The sequence below is a fragment of the Pristis pectinata genome, chromosome 30 (genome assembly GCF_009764475.1).
Source record: "Pristis pectinata isolate sPriPec2 chromosome 30, sPriPec2.1.pri, whole genome shotgun sequence".
NCBI lineage: Eukaryota > Metazoa > Chordata > Chondrichthyes > Rhinopristiformes > Pristidae > Pristis > Pristis pectinata.
The window spans coordinates 4496265-4517030 of NC_067434.1; the positions used below are offsets into that span (position 1 = coordinate 4496265).

General features: G+C 48.0%; 1 protein-coding gene across 43 annotated transcripts in view; it reads left to right on the forward strand.

Moving 5' to 3' along the window:
* LOC127584774 (sorbin and SH3 domain-containing protein 1) overlaps positions 1-20766 on the forward strand; it is a 345097-nt gene that overhangs the window by 233158 nt on the left and 91173 nt on the right. For 37 of the 43 annotated variants that reach the window (XM_052041712.1, XM_052041714.1, XM_052041715.1 and 34 more), the window contains 3 exons: positions 8283-8338; positions 17566-17634; positions 19224-19319. In XM_052041712.1, coding sequence (XP_051897672.1) covers positions 8329-8338; positions 17566-17634; positions 19224-19319 — 175 coding nt within the window. In that variant the 5' untranslated portion in view covers positions 8283-8328. Of the gene's footprint in view, positions 1-669; positions 789-8282; positions 8339-17565; positions 17635-19223; positions 19320-20766 lie in introns of those variants that run through there. The other 6 variants (XM_052041726.1, XM_052041725.1, XM_052041720.1 and 3 more) reach the window with 3 other exon arrangements.

The window sequence follows — 20766 nt, forward strand, 5'->3', positions numbered from 1 at the left end:
GGATGGTGAGAGTTCTGGATGAGCCCAAAGATCTCCAGAGGGCCAAGTTCAACTTTATTGTTGTCATAGGCATACATACACAGGGTATAAATGCCATGAAAATTAGCTTTCTGCAGCAGCAGCACAGTACATTATAAGACGAGGACAAACATAAGTTAACATAACTTGACACACACAACTTACACGTGCAAATATGTTGAATAACCTCCATGTTGATGGCTGTGTACTGGAATGTAGGTGCAGAAGTAGATGAAAAGCCATGGATAACTGAAGTGTACAAAAGAGATCCTGTGTCATCATTCAAATAACACCCCAGTGTCCCGGGCCAAGGTTTGTCAAATAACCAATGTCACCTTTCCATCATCACATGGCTGTGTGGACGTATTCCATGCAAACTGGCCACCAGACTTCCCAAACCATTTCCTGCCTCCACTTCAGAAAGCCCTTCATTGTAAGAGTCTTGCAGCCCAGAGGTTATGCAAGCTACAAGAGGAATGCGTCTTCGGAAATGACTGGGTACTCAAACTCAACTACTTGGCATGGATCCATGGCTGGGATGGATTGTTTACCCTGCTGCTGATTGGATCTAGTGACCTGCTGGAACTTTCTGGAGTCCGGGTGCCAGAAGGTGTCCGTGGTTGGTTGTGGTAAGAGCTGTTGGCACTGAGTTCGTATTGGGAACTGGCACAAAGACAAGGTGGTGAACAAGAGTGTGCCCACAATGTGGGGGCTGAATGGCAGGGAGAGGCACTGGTCATTGAGGCTGATAAACCAGGCTCTGCTAAAAGGTAGGAGGAATTACAGGTTCGGGAGTCTTGTTTTGTGTTCGGGAACGAATATTTATGTGGAATGTGTGGTCAGGAAGTTGTGCGGGCTGTAAGTCAGCAGAACTTGGACTGCAGATGAGTTATCTAGGATTTATTCCACTGAGAGCACAAGGTTCACAGGGAGTAATAACTCAAGTCCTTGTTTTCATTCCATGGGAATGGTATGTGCAGAATCCAGATCTTGATAACCGTGCAGAGACCGAGTGAGTTATTTCTGGGTGTACAGATTGCACCCCTCGCCCTTGCAGTGTGGTGATACTCTAGTCAATTTTAGGAAGTGATTACTGCTCCTGACAAACTATCTGCTGCCACTGCAGCCCTCTGCTCTTAATGGTGTAGTCTGGGACCTGGGGTGGGATAGGTCGGTGAGAATGGGGGAGAATTGTGGCTTTGAAGGGGAACCATAAATTGTGGAATTGGGCTGTTGGAGATGGAAGGGGTGGGCTTGTGAATAGTGGGACGGGGAATCCTGGACAAAGGCTTCTCATCGACTGACATCGTCCATCAAAATTTAAATGTATTTGTTCATTTTCTTGCAATTACAGTGAATTGGGGTAAACCTGAGGTGGTTTCTGTATTTACCAGTGATATCAGGATTGTCTGCCATTCATAAGAACCTCCTTCAATTTCAGTGCTCAGTTCCTGGGGATGACCATCAAAGCTGTGTAAAATTACTCTTAATCCCTTAGCTGTTCCTCAGGATCCATCCAGAAACCTAGAACCAGGGTGAACTCGGGCACATTCGGATCTGTATCATTCTAATTAATTGTCACATTGCACTTGGGCTGCTTTGAGTTTGTTGGCTCTCTTCAAGCACCAACTAGTTTCCTGGTTTCAGCAAAAGGAAGGAAAAAGTCTCAGTAGAGACGTGAGTGTTGATAGAGTTCGGATCTGGGGAAGGAGCAGTGTTTAATGTACTCGGATAAACAGCATTCCTTGTTGTGACATGAAGCAGCCCTGGCCTTTGCTTTGTCTATACAAGACTTGAACAAAAAATAATTTATATTTCTATTTAAGAATCACTTTGGGGTCCGAGAGGATACTTGGCATTCATTTCCTGGTGGTCCCTAGGTAGTTAACAGTTTCTGCTCCCTGCTATTTTGTTCTAGTACTCTGTGACCAAAAGACTGGCTTAGTTTGAGTATATTGATAACATGACGTCATACGTGACATGCACTATCATTCCACAAAATCCTTGAAGGCTTGGACTATCTCAAGTGACTTGGTGCTATAGTGCGCAAAGCCAACTTATCTACATTCCTCACAGAATCCTTTATTTGTTCATCCAGTTTAAATCTGTGGCTACTTTTCCACACCTTTTAAGGAGATGTCAGGAGCTGCAGGATGCTTTGGAAAAGATGACTCTTCAGCAACAGGACTGGAGGCTCATTATAACTTCAGTTCAACTCCAATTAAAACAAAATCTCTTTAGTTCAGTATATGGGGTTTATAGGGTACAGTTTCATCACCCTCACTGGGGGACGGGTCCCACACACACACACACACTGACCCTCCCTGGGGGACAGGTCCCACACACACACACTGACCCTCACCAGGTGACGGGTCGCACGTACACACTGACCCTCACTGGGGGACGGGTCCCACGCACACATGGGCCCTCACTGGGGGATGGGTCGCGCGTACACACCGACCCTCACTGGGCGATGGGTCCCACACACATGGGCCCTCACTGGGGGACGGGTCCCACGCACACATGGGCCCTCACTGGGGGACGGGTCCCACACACACACTGACCCTCACTGGGCGACGGGTCCCACACACACACTGACCCTCACTGGGCGACGGGTCCTACACCAACCCTCACTGGAGGATGGGTCCCATGCACACTGACCCTCACTGGAGCACAGTTTCACGGGAGATGGTGTGTGTTGTGTGTGGCTGTGATCTCTGTCCTCCCTCCTGATCAGGTTTGAAGTACAGTCGGGTGTGACCACACCCAGGTTGATCTGCAGTCCTGTGTGGAAGCATACTGCCACACTGGGGTTTTTGGAATTTGGATGAAATGTTAAACTGAGGTGCTGTCTGCACCTTTGAGTTTGTCCCACCGATCCCCCAATTCACAATGTCCAGAAGATTGGCGGATAACTCTGCTCTTTCAAATATTTAACCCTACACCAATGCACATTTAAAACGGATGATTTAGCAAGAATCACCTTGCTATGTGCAAGTTGGGTGCCACATTTTCTGCACTGCTTTTGACAAGTTCTTCTGTTATACTTTGAGGCGCATGTTTCAATCATGTCGTCACTTGCACAGAATGTCCTCGGGTGTTCTGTCAGGGTAAAATGAGATGGTGGGTCCTGTGCAATGGTATCCTGAGCAGACTGTCAAAAGCATTTGGATGGATGCCTTCATGTTAGAACTCTCCAACAAGCAGTAAAGACCTCGCTTGGCTGGTGGTAAGGGGGGCACTCGCCGTCAGGTTCCTGTACACACAGCCAGAGTCTCGATCCCACTGCATGATGCTAGCGAGGGCCTGTGGTGTGAATGAGACATTGTACATCTCCTTCTGGAATGTGCATTTGCCAGGGGGTTTGGAACGAGATGCGTAACCTAGCATTCCGCTCAATGGGCTGCTCCAAGACCACACACTGAGGCAAGCATTGACTGCTGCTGGAAGGAGATCGGCTCAGTGAAAGCTGATCTCTGGCTTGCCCAAGAGTGCCCATGACTGGATCACGGAGTTACAGTGTGGAAGGAGGCCATTGTTCTGTCAAGTATATACTGGCTTTATGAAGCAATGGTCTAGCTAGTCCACTGCCCCACCCTCCCCCTATCCTTAGCCTTGGCTGCACAGGACTACATGAAAAACACAAAGATACTGAAAGAATCAGGTAGAAGATACAGGAACCTGAGGGCACGTCCCACCAGGCTTAAGCACAGCTTCTACCCCACTGTGATAGGACTATTGAACGGTTCACTTATATGATGAGATGGTCTATGACCTCACAATCTACCTTGTTGTGACCTTGCACCTTATTGCCTACCTGCAATGCACTCTGTCTGTAGCTGTGATGCTTTACTCTGTACTGTTATCGTTTTTACCTGTACTACGTCAATGCACTCTGTACTAACTCAATGTAACTGCACCGTGTAATGAATTGACCTGTACGATCGGTATGCAAGACAAGATTTTCACTGTACCTCGGTACAAGTGGCAATAATATACCAATACCAACACCAAGAACTCAGCAGGCCAGGCAACATCCATGGAGAAAAGCAGGCGGTCAACGTTTCGGGTCAGGACCCTTCTTCAGGACTGAAGATAGGAAAAGGGGAAGCCCAATATAGCAGAGCAGTGATAGGTGGACAAAAGAGGGGAGGCGGGGTGGGCACAAGGTGGTGATAGGTAGATGCTGATGAGAGATAGTGATAGGCAGGTGCAGGGGAGAGCAGATCCCCCGGGGGATGGGTCAAAGGTAAGGAGAGAGAGGGGAAAAAAAGGGGCTAGGAAAGGGAAGAAGCATGGTGGTGGGGGTGGGGGAGGTTTGTGGGGGTGGGGGGGGGAGGGGTGTGGAGATTACCTAAAGTGGGAGAATTCAATGCTCGTGCCGTTAGGCTGCAAGGTTCCAAGATGGAAAATGAGGTGGTCCCTCTACGTTTGGAATTCTCCTGGCAGTGGAGGAGGCTGAGGATGCTGTAATCTAGATAAAAAAAACTCAATGATGCTGAGTTCCTCCAACGTCATCGTGTTTTTCATCTAGATTCCAGCATCTGCAGTCCCTTGTTTCTCTTGCACCGGACTAGAACCAGGATCACAGTCCTGGGATGAGGAGGAATGGAGGAGCAGGCTCCAAGGGCCAAGTGCCTTCCTCCAGCTCTCCTTTGAGCACTACAATTGAACCTGCATCCACTTCTCCCCAGGCACTGAGTTCCAGACTCGTGTCGCTCTTTGGTTCTTTTGTCGGTTACCTTCGAGCTTCATCCCCTGGTTCTTGGCCCCTCTGCTGGTGGGAGCGGCTCCACTCTCTGCTCGTGGACCTGTGAAAGAGGGGTCAGGGTGAAGCTCGGAACCGTCAATGACCAGAGAGTTTAGGGTTCTGAGTGCAGAATTCACTAAAGGCCTGTGGTTGGATGGAATACAGCTGGTGCCCTGCCCCTTGCAGAGAGCTGTCACCCGGGGGGGGGGGGGGGGGGGGGGGTGGTGTTGAATCACGCTGTGTCTGGGTCCCATCCACAGCACTGCTGTCAGTACAGGCTGATGTTTCAGGAAGGGTGGTCTGCCCTGACGCAGTGCAGGTTCACCGTCAAAGTCGTTAAATAACGCGAGGTTACCTGAGAGGAATCCTGAAGAAGGACCTAATTGAGATGATTAATATAATTCAGGGAGATGAATTGGGCTGAGCAGGAAGTAGTGATCTTCACCTGGGGGGAAGGTCATAGAATTAGAGCTAAGGTACCAAGCAGGGCGAGCAGCGTGTCCACTGTTTGTCTGCACGGCCAGGCCGAACAGGGCCACGTTGGGAACCACTTTCTCACACGAGAACAGTGACAATCTGGAACCTGTCCCTGAAATGCTGCAGACTGTGGGTGTTATTGAACGTTTCAGTGGTGGGATACTGGATTGTTTCTCGGCTGAAGGTAGCAGTGGATCTGGACCAAGGATCACGAGGATGTGGGAAGCAGATCGGCCACAGCCCAACTGAAGCGTGGAAGGAGTCTGGGGTCTAGTAACCACCTCCTCTTCCTGCTGGAAGGGTTAGCCTGTCACCTTCTGTTGCAATGCTTCCTGGAGTTCTTCATTCTGACCTTTATGGACTTCTGGGCTCATTGATGAAAAGACTCACAGCTGCAGCTAAAGACCTTAACCTGCAGAGATATTAAAGTCAATCAGACTTGTTTGGTTTTCGAACATTCTCCCAGTTGAGCTACGCCTGTGTCTGACAGCTCAGTACATCAGGCAGGAGGCAGGGAGTATGGAAGAAGCACCACACTCTGGCCTGGGATAAAACACTGGGTCTGGTTTCATGGTTGGAGCTGCCTCCTCTGCTCCTGATGTAAAGCCAAGAGCTCCCTTTCAAATGGATCCAGAATTTTATTGAATTGTGCATCTGCCGATAGTGGTACTGCATGTTCTGCATAATTGCAATATTTGTTGGTTGAATGGAATCTTGGAACTGTAGGATTTTTCAGTGGAGGAACAGACCATTGCACTTATGAAAATTCCCTGGAATAACCATAGAACCATACAGCACAAAACAGGCCCTTCGGCCCACCATGTTGTGCTGTCCATCAGACCACCTTGTCCTCCTTGTTCCCCTCCCTGTGCTTACACTGAATCCCTATTCAAATACTCAAGCTCCTTCCTTTATCAAAAGCTGAGTGCATTCTACTCCCCTCTCAGTTCCTGGACAGGTACTTAGAGTCATAGAGCAATACAGCACGGATACAGGCCCTTGGCCCGATGTGTCCATGTCGACCACAGTGCCCACCCAACTAGTGCCAATTTCCTGCATTCGACCCATGTCCCTCCAAGCCCTGCCCCTCCGTGTACCTATCCAAATGCTTCTTAAATGATACTATTGTACCTGTCTCAACCACTTCCTTTGGCAGCTCGTTCCATATACTCACCACCCTCTGCATGGAAAAAGTTGCCCCTCAGGTCCCTTTTAAATCTTTCCCCTCTCACCCTGAACCTAAGGTACTTGTGAAGTTTGTGCTCTTGTGGTATTACCTTGACTCTTATGATGCCGACTGTCTTCAAGTCAAAAGTCGTGGGTTGAAATTGCAGTGAAAAGCAGACGCTTAAATGCAGTTAAGTACAGAGGAGTTGCATTGCTAGAAATCCATCCATATTGCAACTTTCCATAACGTGAACAGTTATTAAAGTTGTATACATTCCCTGGTCTTGTAATTTGAAATTGCAAGGTGCTAAAAATATTTTTCAGATAAAAACGGATGCCAGTAATGGGGGGGTTTTACATTTTCTTGCCAAAACATTTTGCACATTGTATGTTCAACCAAAAGTAGTTTTTATTTAAAAGAATAGCAGGCTTCCTTCGTTTCTACCTAATGAGCATGTGACTTAGGCTTCATTAAAGAATTTGTTCAAGCCTTCACCAACAGTTGAATGTCTTGGATCCTGCCCTTGTTTTGCCATAATGTCTCTGATCAGCCGATGCCTTTGCTTTCTCCTTTAGTAGCTTGCATAAAATTAATTCGACTCTTGCTGTTGTAATGCCTAACCATGAAAACTTCAACCTAGAACTAGAGGTCATAGGTTTAGGGTGAAAGGTGAAATATTTAAGGGGATTCTGAGGGAGAACTACTTCACTCAGAGGGTGGTGCGAGTGTGGAACGAGCTGCTAGTGGAAGTGGTGGATGCAGGTTCAATTGTGACACTTAAGAGAAGTTTGGATAGATGCGTGGATGAGAGGGGTATGGAGGGCTTTGGTCCAGGTAGATGGGACTAGGCAGAAAACCAGGCTGGCATGGACAAGATGGGCTGAAGGGCCTGTTTCTGTGCTGTAGTGCTCTGTGACTCTATGAACCCTTGGCAAAACTTAACCAAATGTGCTTTTTCTATCGCATTGTGTGCTTATTTTTTTTTTGTTTCTCACATAAATTCTGTAAGAGCAAATTTTTATACTGTATCTCAAATTTTTGTAAATTCCATCAGGAAAAATTTCCAGTACCCAAACTGCCGTAACGTGGGGGTACAATGTACCAAGGAAGTAGAAGGGGATGAAATGCAAATCTGATATACATCTGCTTATTTGTGTGTGTGTGTGTGTGTGTGTGTGTGTGTGTGTGTGTGTGTGTGTGTGTGTGTGTGTGTGTGTGTGTGTGTGTGTAAAACATGTGGCTTATCTAGTAATGGGTGCGAGCACCTTTAAGAGTTGTACCTCATGACCAGCTGTTCTGTTAACATTATAATATTATTTGGGGTGGTAATTTCAGTGACAGTCTGCCTCTGGAGGGAAATTGCCCCCACATGCATTAATGGACATACAGAACAGTAATGCTGCTTTGCCCAGTGAATGCTGTTTTATAAATAAATAAAGTAACTTTGTTCAAATATGCGGCTATCCTCCAGCATCTCAGTGAGTGAATGAGAGGGAGGTACTTTGATAGTGTGGGCAAGAAGTATCTTCTTGCAGAGTAGGAAGTTCTCCAGTGTCTTGGCTAGCCAGTTAAACCAGATGAACTGACCCTTTATTTTGTTGTTGTTGTTGGTGAGGTTTTGTGTACAAATTGGCTGCTACATTTCCCAGTATTAGAATTGTACCTGACGATATTTCTGACACCTTGATTTTATTCATTGATTGTGAAAGGGTTAAGAGACTTGCGTGTGAAAGTACAAATTGTTCTATGGGTCCTATCATTATTGAACCACGTGGAGGGGCTCCGGCCAGTCTCTGTGGGTTCAAATGCCAAACGTCACTGCATAGATTGAAAGCAGGTTGTTTTGATCATCATTGCTTTGTATTACAGGGACAACGAGAGTCTTGAAGGTCACAAGACAAGTTCAACTACCACCATGAGTTCAGGTACGTGAACAGCTCACAATTAATCTGAATAATCATTTTCATCTTTTTGATGTAAATATTGAAGGCATCGTGAGTGCTACAGGCTATTGAACTGATGAAGGCTGCACGGTCAAACTCCACCCCGTCTTCATTCATTGGTAAACTGGTTTACTATTGTCACATGTACCAAGGTGCAGTGAAAAACTTGTCTTGCATACCGTTCATACAGATCAATTTATTACAACAGTGCATTGAGGGAGTGCAGGGCAAAACAATACAGAGTGCAGAGTAAAGAGTCACAGCTACAGAGAAAGTGCAGTGCCAGGCAAACAATAAGGTGCAGGGTCGTAACGAGGTAGACTGTAAGATCAAGAGTCCACCCTATCGTACTAGAGAACTATTCAATAGCCTTATAACAGCCGGGATAGAAACTGTCCTTGAGCCTGGTGGTACGTGCTTTCAGGCTTTTGTGTCTTCTGCCTAATGGGTGGTGTGGGGGGGGGGGGGGGTGGCAGGGGGAAGAGAAGAGAGAATGTCTTGGGTGGCCAGGGTCTTTGATTATGTTGGCTGCTTCACCAAGGCTGCGAGAAGTGTAGACAGAGTCCATGGTGGGGACGCTGGTTTCCGTGACGCGCTGGGCTGTGTCCACAACTCTCTGCAGTTTTTTGCGGTCACGGGCAGAGCAGTTGCCATACCAAGCCATGACACATCCGGATAGGATGCTTTGCCCAGTCTGCCTCACAATGCAGCAACAGTCTCTGGAGTACTGAGCGGGTGGATGGGCCTTGAGTGCATTGCTCAAATGCATGGAGACCAATGCAGGTGTCACGTTGTTTTTGTGGTGCTCAATTTGGAACAGTACAGGGATCTAACTTGAGACCGCACTGGGTTCCATACTATTAGTGACATGCAAAGTCTGACAGAGAACATCACACCCGTTATTCATCAGTAATGCTCACTTAGAAATTGTGAATTCCACAATAACTGGGCAATAGAACGCCAACCGTTAGGGAGAGTAGGCAAAAAGGAGTGGCTGTGTGACAGAGGTAGGAGCTTGGCTGCAGGCTGCTGACGTAACTCAGGTAGTGCATCAACTCTGCTTTCACCACACACACACACACACTGCTGTTCACAGTTTTCGTTTAAGTGCCTCCTCTCCCCCACTGGTGGTGATGGTTCTTCATTAAGCTCTCCCCCTGTCTCTCAGTGCTTGGCTTTAAGCCTGGATGGTAAAGGTTGCTGACTGTACAGTGTGTTGGTGTCTGATGACGGAACTTTGACTGCTATTTCTCTCTTAATATCCTCAATATTTCTCAATCCTCTAAACCCCACCCCCTCCCGCTCAGCTCAGGGCTCCATCAGAGACCGCCAATTCTTAAAGTACTTCTGATTGGTTCCCTGGTAAGGTTTAAAGGGATGCTGCCTTAGCAAGATAAAACTACAATGTTTATGTTTGGGCAATGAGGAGGAATAGTTTATTCACTGGATTTGTATCCCTTTTCCTCCTCCTCTCTCCCAGGTATTTTGCACTTTGTGGCATCAGTTTGATTCACTGTCCAGACTTTACCCCGATTTTCCACCGTTTAGAATGAATTCCAAGCAGTTTCTACCACAGCCCAGGTCTCGGGCCCCAGTGGGGAGTTAATGACTCTGGTAGTGTAGCGGTTGGCGTAACGCTATTACAGCGCCAGCGACCCGGGTTCAATTCCGGCCACTGTCTGTAAGGAGTTTGTACGTTCTGCGTGGGTTTCCTCCGGGTGCTCCGGTTTCCTCCCATATTCCACAGACATATGGGTTAGGAAGTTGTGGGCGTGCTATGTTGGCGCCGGAAGTGTGGCGACACTTGTGAACTGCCCCCAGAACACTATGCAAAAGATGCATTTCACTGTGTGTTTCGATGTACATGTGACTAATAAAGAAATCTTTTCTTATGTTATTGAGGAGAGCAGCAGCCTGTTCAGTGTAGGCAGTGGAGGGTGGGTTGTCTGTGATAGCCCAGTATGAGGGGTTGTGAATGCCTGCTGCAAGAGAAGGTCACACTTAGTTCAGGCAGATGTAGACTCTCTGTGCATTTCCCATCTTCCACCCTTAAATGACCTGTTGCTGCATATTGACCCGTGACTTGTCTCCTCACCCCCAGTCGTACTCCTCCTTCCTTGGAACGGGACGTGCCAGAAGATTTATGTGAAGCAGTTTGCTCAAGGGCAGGGCAGGGCAGGGGGGAGGCAGCTGTCCGAGTCTGAGCCAGCGTAAAATCTGAATCGGCCAACAGGCTGCAGTCTGTGTGACGACTTTCATTGACTATTTGCACCACTACCGCTTGGCTCCCAGCGTTCAGCCTTGGTTGATTCATGTGGTGTCCAGACAGTAACACTGTGGGAATACACTGCTGAACCTGTACATTGGCAGGAAAGGACTGAAGCCACCACAGACTACCCCTGGCTTGCTGGGTCACCTCACTTCCTTCATCCTCTGAACCTCAGCAAGCATCTCTCCACTGTTACTGCACATGAGCTGGCCCTGCTGTTTGATGCCTGCTGACCTATATTGCATCCTGGGTCCTCCATCCTGATTTAACATTCTAATCCTGGTGTTTAAGTTTATTCCTGACCTCATATCTCCCTGTCTGCGGAGCCACCGCCTTCCTCAGTGTCATCTGTGGAACCATTACCCTTCTCGGCGTCACCTCTGATGCCATTCCTCTATTGCCAGAGGCTCCCCAGCAGCAGAGTTTGCTGTTTGGCATCTTCCTCTCTCACCCTGTAGGCGCTGGAGATTTGGGGCCTGGTTAGATCTCGAGCAGAGTTCCAACCTGGCACAAACCGGCAGCTGCTGTGGGATGTGTCCTCCTCCAGAGTCAGACCATCAGACACTTCCACCGAATCTTACCTGCAGAAGTAGGCTATTCGGCCCAACTGGTCTATGCTGTTGACGTTCCATGAGAGCAGCCTCCTGCTCTATGTGCCTGTCCACATATGTAGAAGCATTGGCGGAGTAGTTCACTCAACCCCACGAGCCGCCTCCACCATTCAGTGAGATCACTCAAGGACGGTACTCCACTGCCCTTAGAGGAAGAGAGTTCCAAAGACTCATGGTCTCTAAGGGAAAAAGTTGTGCCTCATCACTGTCTTTAATTTCAATCAGGGGACCCTAGTTCAAGATTCTCCCACAAGAGGAAACAGAAATAAAAACGTGGAATAAAAAGCTTTGGTTATTAGCCCTGATCGAAGGGGAAAAGATGTGGTGTGTAAGCGTGGTAGAGAGACCAGTGATATGGGGAAACCAAATGGAAGGAGCATCCATCTTCTTGTTCAGCTCAATGTTGCCTATGCAAAGCAGGCATCCAAATGATCTTACTGTGTAATCCTGTACACTGGGACTGACTGGTTCGAGAAGGATTACCCTGGATAATGTGGTGAGGCTGACCTGATGGCAGGAAGGAATGCAAATTGACAGCTGTTACTCTTCACTGAATATATTAAACACCCAGAACTTCTATTCATGAGCTCTATCAGAAGCAAAATGCCAGCTCAGGATGCAAACCCACTGCGGCTGTCTAAATGCTTCCTGAATTAATCTCCAGAACCGGGAGGGAAACAAAGCAAAGGGGAAAATGAAGACATTTGCTTAAAACAATCTCTTTGGCCAGGCCCAGCTCTGTGCAGCCTCCCTCGTCCTCCTCCTGTTCAGGGACAGCTGGAAACTGATGCCAGACTCTTTTATCTATATCGATATAAAAAAAAGCAAAGTCAAAGGAATGAGGAAGACAAGAAATCTGCTGACTTGCCTTCATATTGCTGGTGCTTTCACATTTGTGAAGGTGTTCAACCACATGGAAGTGTCTACATCCCTGCGAGTTAGTGGGGAAATTTGCATAAGAAGCAAGGGCAAAAACAGAGAGGAAATCTAATACAAAAGAAGCCACACACAGTTGAATAGCCTGCCCGCACTCATGTTGTATATGAGGACAACTGATAGGCTAAGATGCCAGACACTATGAAGTTGCCTTTTTACCAAGAATGAAGGAGTCTTTGTTTGCCTGTTTAATCTCTGGTTAATTGAATGGTGATGATTATTCTGTGTTCCTGTTGTATCACATCTACTCCTGTCACTTCCAGTCACCTCTAGCAGAACAAAGCAGCAAAGAAGGAGGCCATTCAGCCTGCTGTGCTTGCACTGGCTCTTTGGAAGAGCTATCCATTTACCTCCATTGTACTGCCCTTTTGCTGTGGCCTTGTGTTAATTAAGCTTTCAACAATTTATCCAATTTCCTTTAGAAAGTTACTGTTGGATTTGCTATCATCACCCTTTATAGGGAATGCATTCCACTCTCAGCAGCTTGTGTGTAATAGCATTGCTCCTCTCCTCTCTGTTGCTTTTGCCAAGTGTGTTAATAGACGGAATGGAACAGTTGTACGTGATCCTTCTTTCACACACTGGCCACATTTACCCACCCACCTCAGCAGCCCCACCTGCTGGCCGTGTCACGAGTGAAATGGGACCACACCAGAAAGAAGCCAGTTGGCTGTCTGGAGTCCTGCACACAGAACGGCTGCTTCAGGAAAGCCTCAGACAGTGACGGGGAACCTATTTGCATTGGCCTGGGAATAGAATGTTGGTAAGTTGGGCAGAGCAAAGACAGAATTTAAACCTGGTGATTGGAGGTTTTGGGAAGTCAATTAACGGTAGGACATACATCATGAACAGTAGAGCCCGAGGGAATATTGAGGAACAGAAGGACCTTGGTGTACAAGTTCAAAGATCTCAGTTAGATCAGATGGTGAAGGAGACATCCAGGATGCTTGCTTTATTAACTAGGGCATAGAATATATAAGATAAGATATCTTTATGAGTCACATGTACATTGGAGCACACAGTGAAATACATCTTTTGCGTAGAGTGTTCTGGGGGGCAGCCCACAAGTGTCGCCACCCTTCCGGCGCCAACATAGCGTGCCCACAACTTCCTAACCCGTACATCTTTGCAATGTGGGAGGAAACCGGAGCACCCGGAGGAGAACGGAATTGAACCCCCGTCGCTGGCACTGTAATGGCATTGTGCTAACCGTTACACTACTGAAAAGCAGGGAAGTCTTGATACAATTTTATAAGACGTGGGTCCGGCCATAGCAGAAGTACTGCGTGCAGTTCTGGTCAGCACTCCATAAGTAGGATGTGTCAGTGCTGGAAAGAGTGCAGAGGAGATTCACCAGGATGTTGCTTGGGATGGAACGTTTTAGTTACGAGGAGAGACCAGATGGGCTGGGTTTGTTTTCCATAGAACACAGGAAGATGAATGGAGGGACCTGCTGGGGGTATACAAAATAGTGAACGGCGTAGATAAGGTGGATAGTAAGAAATGTTTCCCCATGGCAGATGTGTGTAAGATTAGAGGGCATAGATATAAGATAAGATATCTTTATTAGTCACATGTACATCGAAACACTCAGTGAAATTTGTGTAGAGTGTTCTGGGGGCTGCTTGCAAGTGTCGCCATGCTTCTGGCACCAACATAGCATGCCCACAACTTCCTAACCTGTACATCTTTGGAATGTGGGAGGAAACTGAAGCATCTGGAGGAAACCCACACAGACATGGGGAGAACATACAAACTCCTTACAGACAGGGGCCGGAATTGAACCCAGGTCGCTGGTACTGTAATAGCGTTACGCAGTGAGGATCTGAGGAAGAATTTTTTTCATCCAGAGGGTGGTTGGAATGTAGATCACACTGCCTGAAGGGGTGGTGGAGGCAGAGGCTCTCATAATATTTAAGAAGCTTCTGGATAAGCACTTGAATCATTAATGCATAGAAGGCTACGAACCAAATGCTGGTAAATGAGATGACTGTAGACAAGTACCTGCTGGTCAGTATGGACGTGGTGATCTAAAGTGCCTGTCTCTGTGCCACATGAATAGAGAGGGGGCACTGAAGAGGGGTTAATGATGGAAGGTAGGTTTTAGATTTTTGGATCATTGGGATCTCTTCTGGGGAAGGTGGGACCTGTACAGAGAGGACGGGTTACACCCGAACCTGAGGGGGGCCAATATCCTTGCAGGCAGGTTTGCTAGGGTGGTTCTGGAGGGTTTAAACTAGTTTTTTGAGGGGGATGGGAACCAGAGGGGTAGGTCAGAGGAAGAAGGGGATGGGGAAAAGTCAGATCTAACAGACAAAGAGGCTTTGAGGAAGGAGAAGCAGAGTACAGGGTATAAAAGTAGAAAGGTGGATAGGTTAAAGTGCATTTACTTAAATGCAAGAAGTATCAGGAATAAGGGTGATGAACTGAGAGCTTGGATAAGTACATGGGACTACGATACTGTGGCTCTTGCAGAGACTTGGCTGACACCAGGGCAGGAACGGATATTGAATATTTCTGGTTTTCAGTGTTTTAAAAGGGATGGCGGGGGGAGAAGAGGAGGAGGGGTGGCGATACTGGTCAGGAACACTTACAGCTGCAGAAAAGGTGGATAATGTAGAAGGATCCTCTCTAGAGTCAGTATGGGTGGAAGTTAGGAACAAGAAAGGATCAGTTGCTCTACTGGGAGTATTCTATAGGCCCCCTGGTAACAGCAGGGATACTGAGGAGCAGATTGGGAGGCAGATTTTGGAAAGGTGCAAAAATAACAGGGTTGTTATCATGGGAGACTTCAACTTCCCAAATATTGATTGGCACCTGCTTTAGATGGGGCGGTGTTTGTTAAGTGTGTCCAGGACGGATTCCTGTCACAGTATGTTGACAGGCCGACTAGAGGGAATGCCATATTAGATCTAGTTTTAGGTAATGAACCGGGTCACGTGACAGATCTCTCGGTGGGTGAGCATTTGGGGGACAGTGACTACCGCTCCCTAACCTTTAGCATTGTCATGGACAGGGATAGGAGCAGAGAGGACGGGAAGATATTTAATTGGGGAAAGGCAAATTATGAGGCTATAAGGCTAGAACTTGAGAGTGTAAAATGGGATGACATTTTTGAAGGGAAATGTACTACGGAGATGTGGTCAATGTTCAGGAATCTCTTGCAGGATGTTAGGGATAAATTTGTCCTGGTGAGGTAGAGAAAGAATGGCAGGGTGAAGGAACCATGGGTGACAAGAGAGGTGAAACAACTAGTTAGGAAGAGGAAGGCAGCATACATAAGGTGTAAGCAGCAAGGATCAGACAGAGCTCGTGAGGAATACAGAGTAGCAAGGAAGGAACTTAAGAAGGGCCTGAGAAAAGCAAGAAGGGGACATGAAAAGGCTTTGGCGAGTAGGGTTAAGGAGAATCCCAAGGCTTTTTTCTCGTACGTGAAGAGCACAAGGATGACGAGAGTAAAGGTGGTCCGATTAGAGACAAAGGTGGGAAGATGTGCCTGGAAGCTGTGGAAGTGGGTGAGGTTCTCAGTGAATACTTCTCTTCAGTATTCACCAAGGAAAGGGGTCTTGATGACGCTGAGGACAGTGTTGGTGAGGTTAATGTTCTAGAGCATGTAGATATCAAGAGAGAGGATGTGTTGGAGCTGTTAGAAAATATTAGGACAGATAAGTCCCCGAGGCCTGATGGAATATTCCCCGGGCTGCTTCGCGAGGCAAGGGAGGAGATTGCTGAACCGTTGGCTAGGATCTTTGAGTTCTCGTTGTCTGTGGGAATGGTACCGGAGGATTGGAGGGTGGCAAATGTTCTTCCCTTATTCAAAAAAGGTAGTAGGGATAGTCCAGGGAATTACAGACCAGTGAACCTTACGTCTGTGGTGGGAAAGCTGTTAGAAAGGATCCTAAGAGATAGGATCTATGAGCATTTAGAGAATCATGGACTAATTAGGGACAGCCAGCATGGCTTTGTGAAGGGAAGATCTTGCCTCACAAGCCTGATAGGGTTCTTTGAGGAGGTGACCAGAAAGATTGATGAGGGTAGTGCAGTGGATGTGGTCTACATGGATTTTAGTAAGGCGTTTGACAAGGTTCCACATGGTAGGCTTCTTCAGAAGGTCAGAGACCAAGGGATCCAGGGAGGCTTGGCTTTGTGGATTCAGAATTGGCTTACCTGTAGAAAGCAGAGGGTTGTGGTGGAGGGAGTGCATTCAGATTGGAGGGCTGTGACTAGCGGTGTCCCACAGGGATCAGTTCTGGGACCTCTACTTTTTGTGATATTTATTAATGACTTGGATGAGGGGGTGGAAGGCTGGGTTAGCAAGTTTGCAGATGACACAAAGATCGGTGGTGTTGTGGATAGTGTGGAGGGCTATCAAAGCTTACAGAAGGATATCGATAGGATGCAGAGCTGGGCTGAGAAGTGGCAGATGGAGTTCAATCCAGAGAAGTGTGAGGTGGTACACTTTGGAAGGACAAACTCCAAGGTGGAGTACAAGGTAAATGGCAGGATTCTGGGTAGTGTAGAGGAGCAGAGGGATCTGGGGGTTCATATCCACAGATCCCTGAAAGTTGCCTCACAGGTAGATAGGGTAGTTAAGAAAGCTTATGGGATGTTAGCTTTCATAAGTCGTGGGATCGAGTTTAAGAGCCGCGAGGTAATGATGCAGCTCTACAAAACTCTGGTTAGACCACAATTAGAGTACTGTGTCCAGTTCTGTTCAACTCATTATAGGAAGGATGTGGAGATGTTGGAAAAGGTGCAGAGGAGATTTACCAGGATGCTGCCTGGTTTGGAGAGTATGGATTATGAGGAGAGACTAAAGGAGCTAGGGCTTTACTCGTTGGAGAGAAGGAGGATGAGGGGAGACATGATAGAGGTGTACAAAATATTAAGAGGAATAGATAGAGTGGACAGCCAGCACCTCTTTCCCAGGGCACCAATGCTCAATACAAGAGGGCATGGCTTTATGGTAATAGGTGAAAAGTTCAGGGGAGATGTCAGAGGGAGGTTTTTCACCCAGAGAGTGGTTGGTTCATGGAATGCGCTGCCTGGGGTGGTGGTGGAGGCTGATACGTTGGTCAAGTTCAACAGATTGTTAGATAAGCATATGGAGGAATTTTAAATAGGGGGATATGTGGGAGGAAGGGGTTAGATAGTCTTAGGTGTGGTTTGAAGGTCGGCACAACATGGTGGGCCGAAGGGCCTGTGTTGTGCTGTATTGTTCTATGGTTCTATGGGAGGGAGCCTGGAGTTTGGCAGAGCTGACCTGCAGGGGCACATACGGCTGTGAACCTGTTTCCAGAATTCACTCGAGATCCCCATCAGTCTGTTGTTCCTGGGGATGAGTGAAGTTGGGACCCCTTCTCCATCTCACTGCCGCTGTTCCTTCCTTACAGAACACGAAATTGCCATCTCCGAGACAGTCATGAACGGGCTTCCCGCAAACCGGCAGCAGCTTGATCCAGGTACCGGCTGTTTCCAAGGAGTGCTTCATCGGTGCCCTCAGTGGCTGTCACAGTTCATTTCTTCCCCACCCACCACCATCCTCACCCCTCCCAAGGCCTGTCCCCTCTGTCAGAACCAGGGTCTTCAGAGCCAATGTTACCGGTCTGTCTTTTGGCATCCTGGCCAGAGGGGGAGTACTTTGTATCTGGGTGAGTTAAGGTGTTGGGAGGAGTAGTAGGGAGTCACAGGTGGAGAGTCCTCGTGCTGAAAACCAGGCGAGTGAAGCTCCCAGGTTTAGAGGGATATGGGTCAAGCGCAGGCAAACAGGACTAGCCTGGACAGACACCTTGGTCAGCATGGACAAGTTGGGCCAAAGGGCCTGTTTCTGTGCTGTATGACTCTGTGATGAGTGCCCAGTCACCAGGGAGTGCCATGGAGAGAGGTGCAAATTCAGATCAGGAGTAGGCCACTCGGCCCCTCGTGCCTGACCTGCTGTTCAGTAAGGTCTCAGTTGTAACCAACTCGACACACTCCATGGTTCACTCCCTTGCTTATCAAATATCTGTCTCCCCCTGCTGTAGAAAGCACAGCAGGACAGCATCCTGACAGCAGGATTCCAGCTGTTGGGAATTGGCTCGGAGCCCGGTTCTTGGGTGTGGGGTCAGGTGACCCAGGGAGATCCCAATTTTCCTTTGGCCTGGGCCAGGAGCACTTCCGTCCTACAAGGAATCTCTTGCCTTTTTGCCTTGTTGGGTCACCTCAGTCTTCGAACTCCTGGGTTGACAGACAGCCATGGGGTGATGAGTTGGGGTTGGAGATCAGTCACCAGGGACTAGGGGTAGGGGGAGACCACCAGTTGACGTGGTGGTGGTGGTGGGGATGGGATGGTCAAGCGGGTGGAAGGAGAGGTGGTGGGCTCATCAATGTTTTGCTGAATTGAGCTGCATTATATCTGACCCCTGTCGCTGCTTTGTACACAGTGGCACAGCCTCACAGGTCCAGCCACCTGGGTTCAGTCCTGACCTCCAGTGCTGTCTGTGTGGAGTCTGCATGTTCTCCCTGTGCCCATGTGGGTTTCCTCCAGCTTCCTCCCACGTCCCAAAGACATGCAGGTTGGGAGGTTAATTGACCACTGTAAGCTACCCCAGTGTGTAGGTGAGCGGTGGATTCTGGGAGAATTGATGGGAATGTGGGGAGAATAAAATGGGCTTTGTGTGGGATTAGCGTCAACAGATGCTTAATGGTAAGCATAGGTCTGCGGGCCGAAGGGCCTGTTGCCCTGCTCTGAGACCATGACTCTGAAGTTGTGCCCAAGGTATGTACTGTGTGTGAGATCGCAGTGGTGCCTGACCTGTCTGTGGTGTGCCCTCCAGGAGTGCCCGGGCAGCTGCCTGTCCCACAGTCCTGGCAGCTTCTCCTTTGACTCCCGTGAGCTGGTTGAAATGTGCTTTTTGAGTCTTCTTGCTGCTCTTTTTCGTACTTCCATCACGTCTCTCTGACGTGTCCTGCCCGGTCGCGTTGTGGTGTGTGTTCCTCGATATCTGACGGAGGGTCCGTGGTGTCAGGCTGTGCCCTTCCTGTGGACAAGCAGTGTGCTTTTTCTCCGCAGCAGTGGAGAGTTCGCTCCCTGTGCTGGCCGTCTCCACCATCAGAGTTCACCCCACGCCAAGGCTGAATAGCTATCCCGACACTATGCTGGTGACAGGTACATCTGGTGGAAGGTTGCACGATGCCCTTGCTCAGAGATAACCCCTCCTGGCAGTTCCTCCCACTCACCCTCTGCTACCAGCTGCTTTTCATTGCTTTTACATTCTTGCCAATTCACAGAATGCTTTAACATCTCTAAGCCATCTGCTTTCGAGGCTTTCTCTGGCTCTCAGGTTTTAGACAGCTCTGGGTCAGGTCTTAGATGAAGTCTCAGCTGTCAGACATTTGACCTGCTCTAGCGAACAGATCAGGTGAAGGAGCAATGGGTGTGTGCAACTGACCGGTTCAAAGTTATTTGGTCAACTGGGTGGAATTTCTGGAACCTTGAGTAGGCTGGATATCTGTTCACTGCTCAGCCGAGTTATAGTGACCCTGAGCTAATTCAACACCTTTGCGTAAAGGGCAGGAACTGGCCTTTGATCACTGACCTTGGTGCTGGCTGGGCTGAGGACTGAGGTGGGTTGTCCGCATAGGTTTTGCTCCTGATTCACCAGCTCTGTGTACGTGCAGCCGGAAGTGCTGTACCTTCACACAGCCCTCTCATACCCTCTGGGTCTGTGAGGGAGGAGCTGTAATCCCACCGAGAGTCTGCACTTAGGAGGGGGTGTGGGGCAGAAGGGGGTTAGTACGGTTGAGGAGGACCCAAAAGGCTGGGTCAGACTTGAAATACTTTGAATCCACACAGTTGAACAATGGACACATCCACTAATAACAATGTAAATTTGTGCAGTTTGTATTGTTTTCATGGCTATTGGACAATCATTGACTAACAATGCAGATTCCCAACACTTGAAATTTGTACAGTGACTCTTTGTGGATGCTGTTTTGTGTTATATTTGATGAGTTGCTGCCCTGTTTATTGTTTTTAATTAGTTTTGCTGTTCTCACCAGATCTTTTCAAACTTAGTTATTACCTAGGACACAAGGGGAGAATCTGGCCTACCATTGGTCAAGGCCCTGATGAATTACTGGAAAGTACCTTGGCTCCTGGACTGCCCGAGAATGCAGAGATCAGTGGAAATGCACAGGGGCAAACCGGTGCAGGGGGCAGGGGATGATTGTGGCCACTCTCTAAATACTGGTCCTCTTTATCTCCTCAACTCCTATAATAACATTGCAAAGCTCTCAAAACGAGATAAAAGTACCTCTCCCTTTTGGTGTCTTATTATTGCTTCCTGGATATTTCATACATTTAACTTCTTTCACACATAAACTCAGGTCTCCCCTCAGCCTCTGCCACTCCAGAGAAAACAACCCAAGTTTGTCCAACCTCTCCTTGTAGCTGATGCCCTCTAATGCAGGCGGCATCCTGATAAACTCTTCTGCACCCTCTCCAAAGCCTCTACATCCTTCCTATAATGGGGCAACCAGAATTGAATGCAATACTCCAGATGCGGCCTAACCAGAGTTTTATAGAGCTGTAGGTTCAAAATTCACTCACTGGT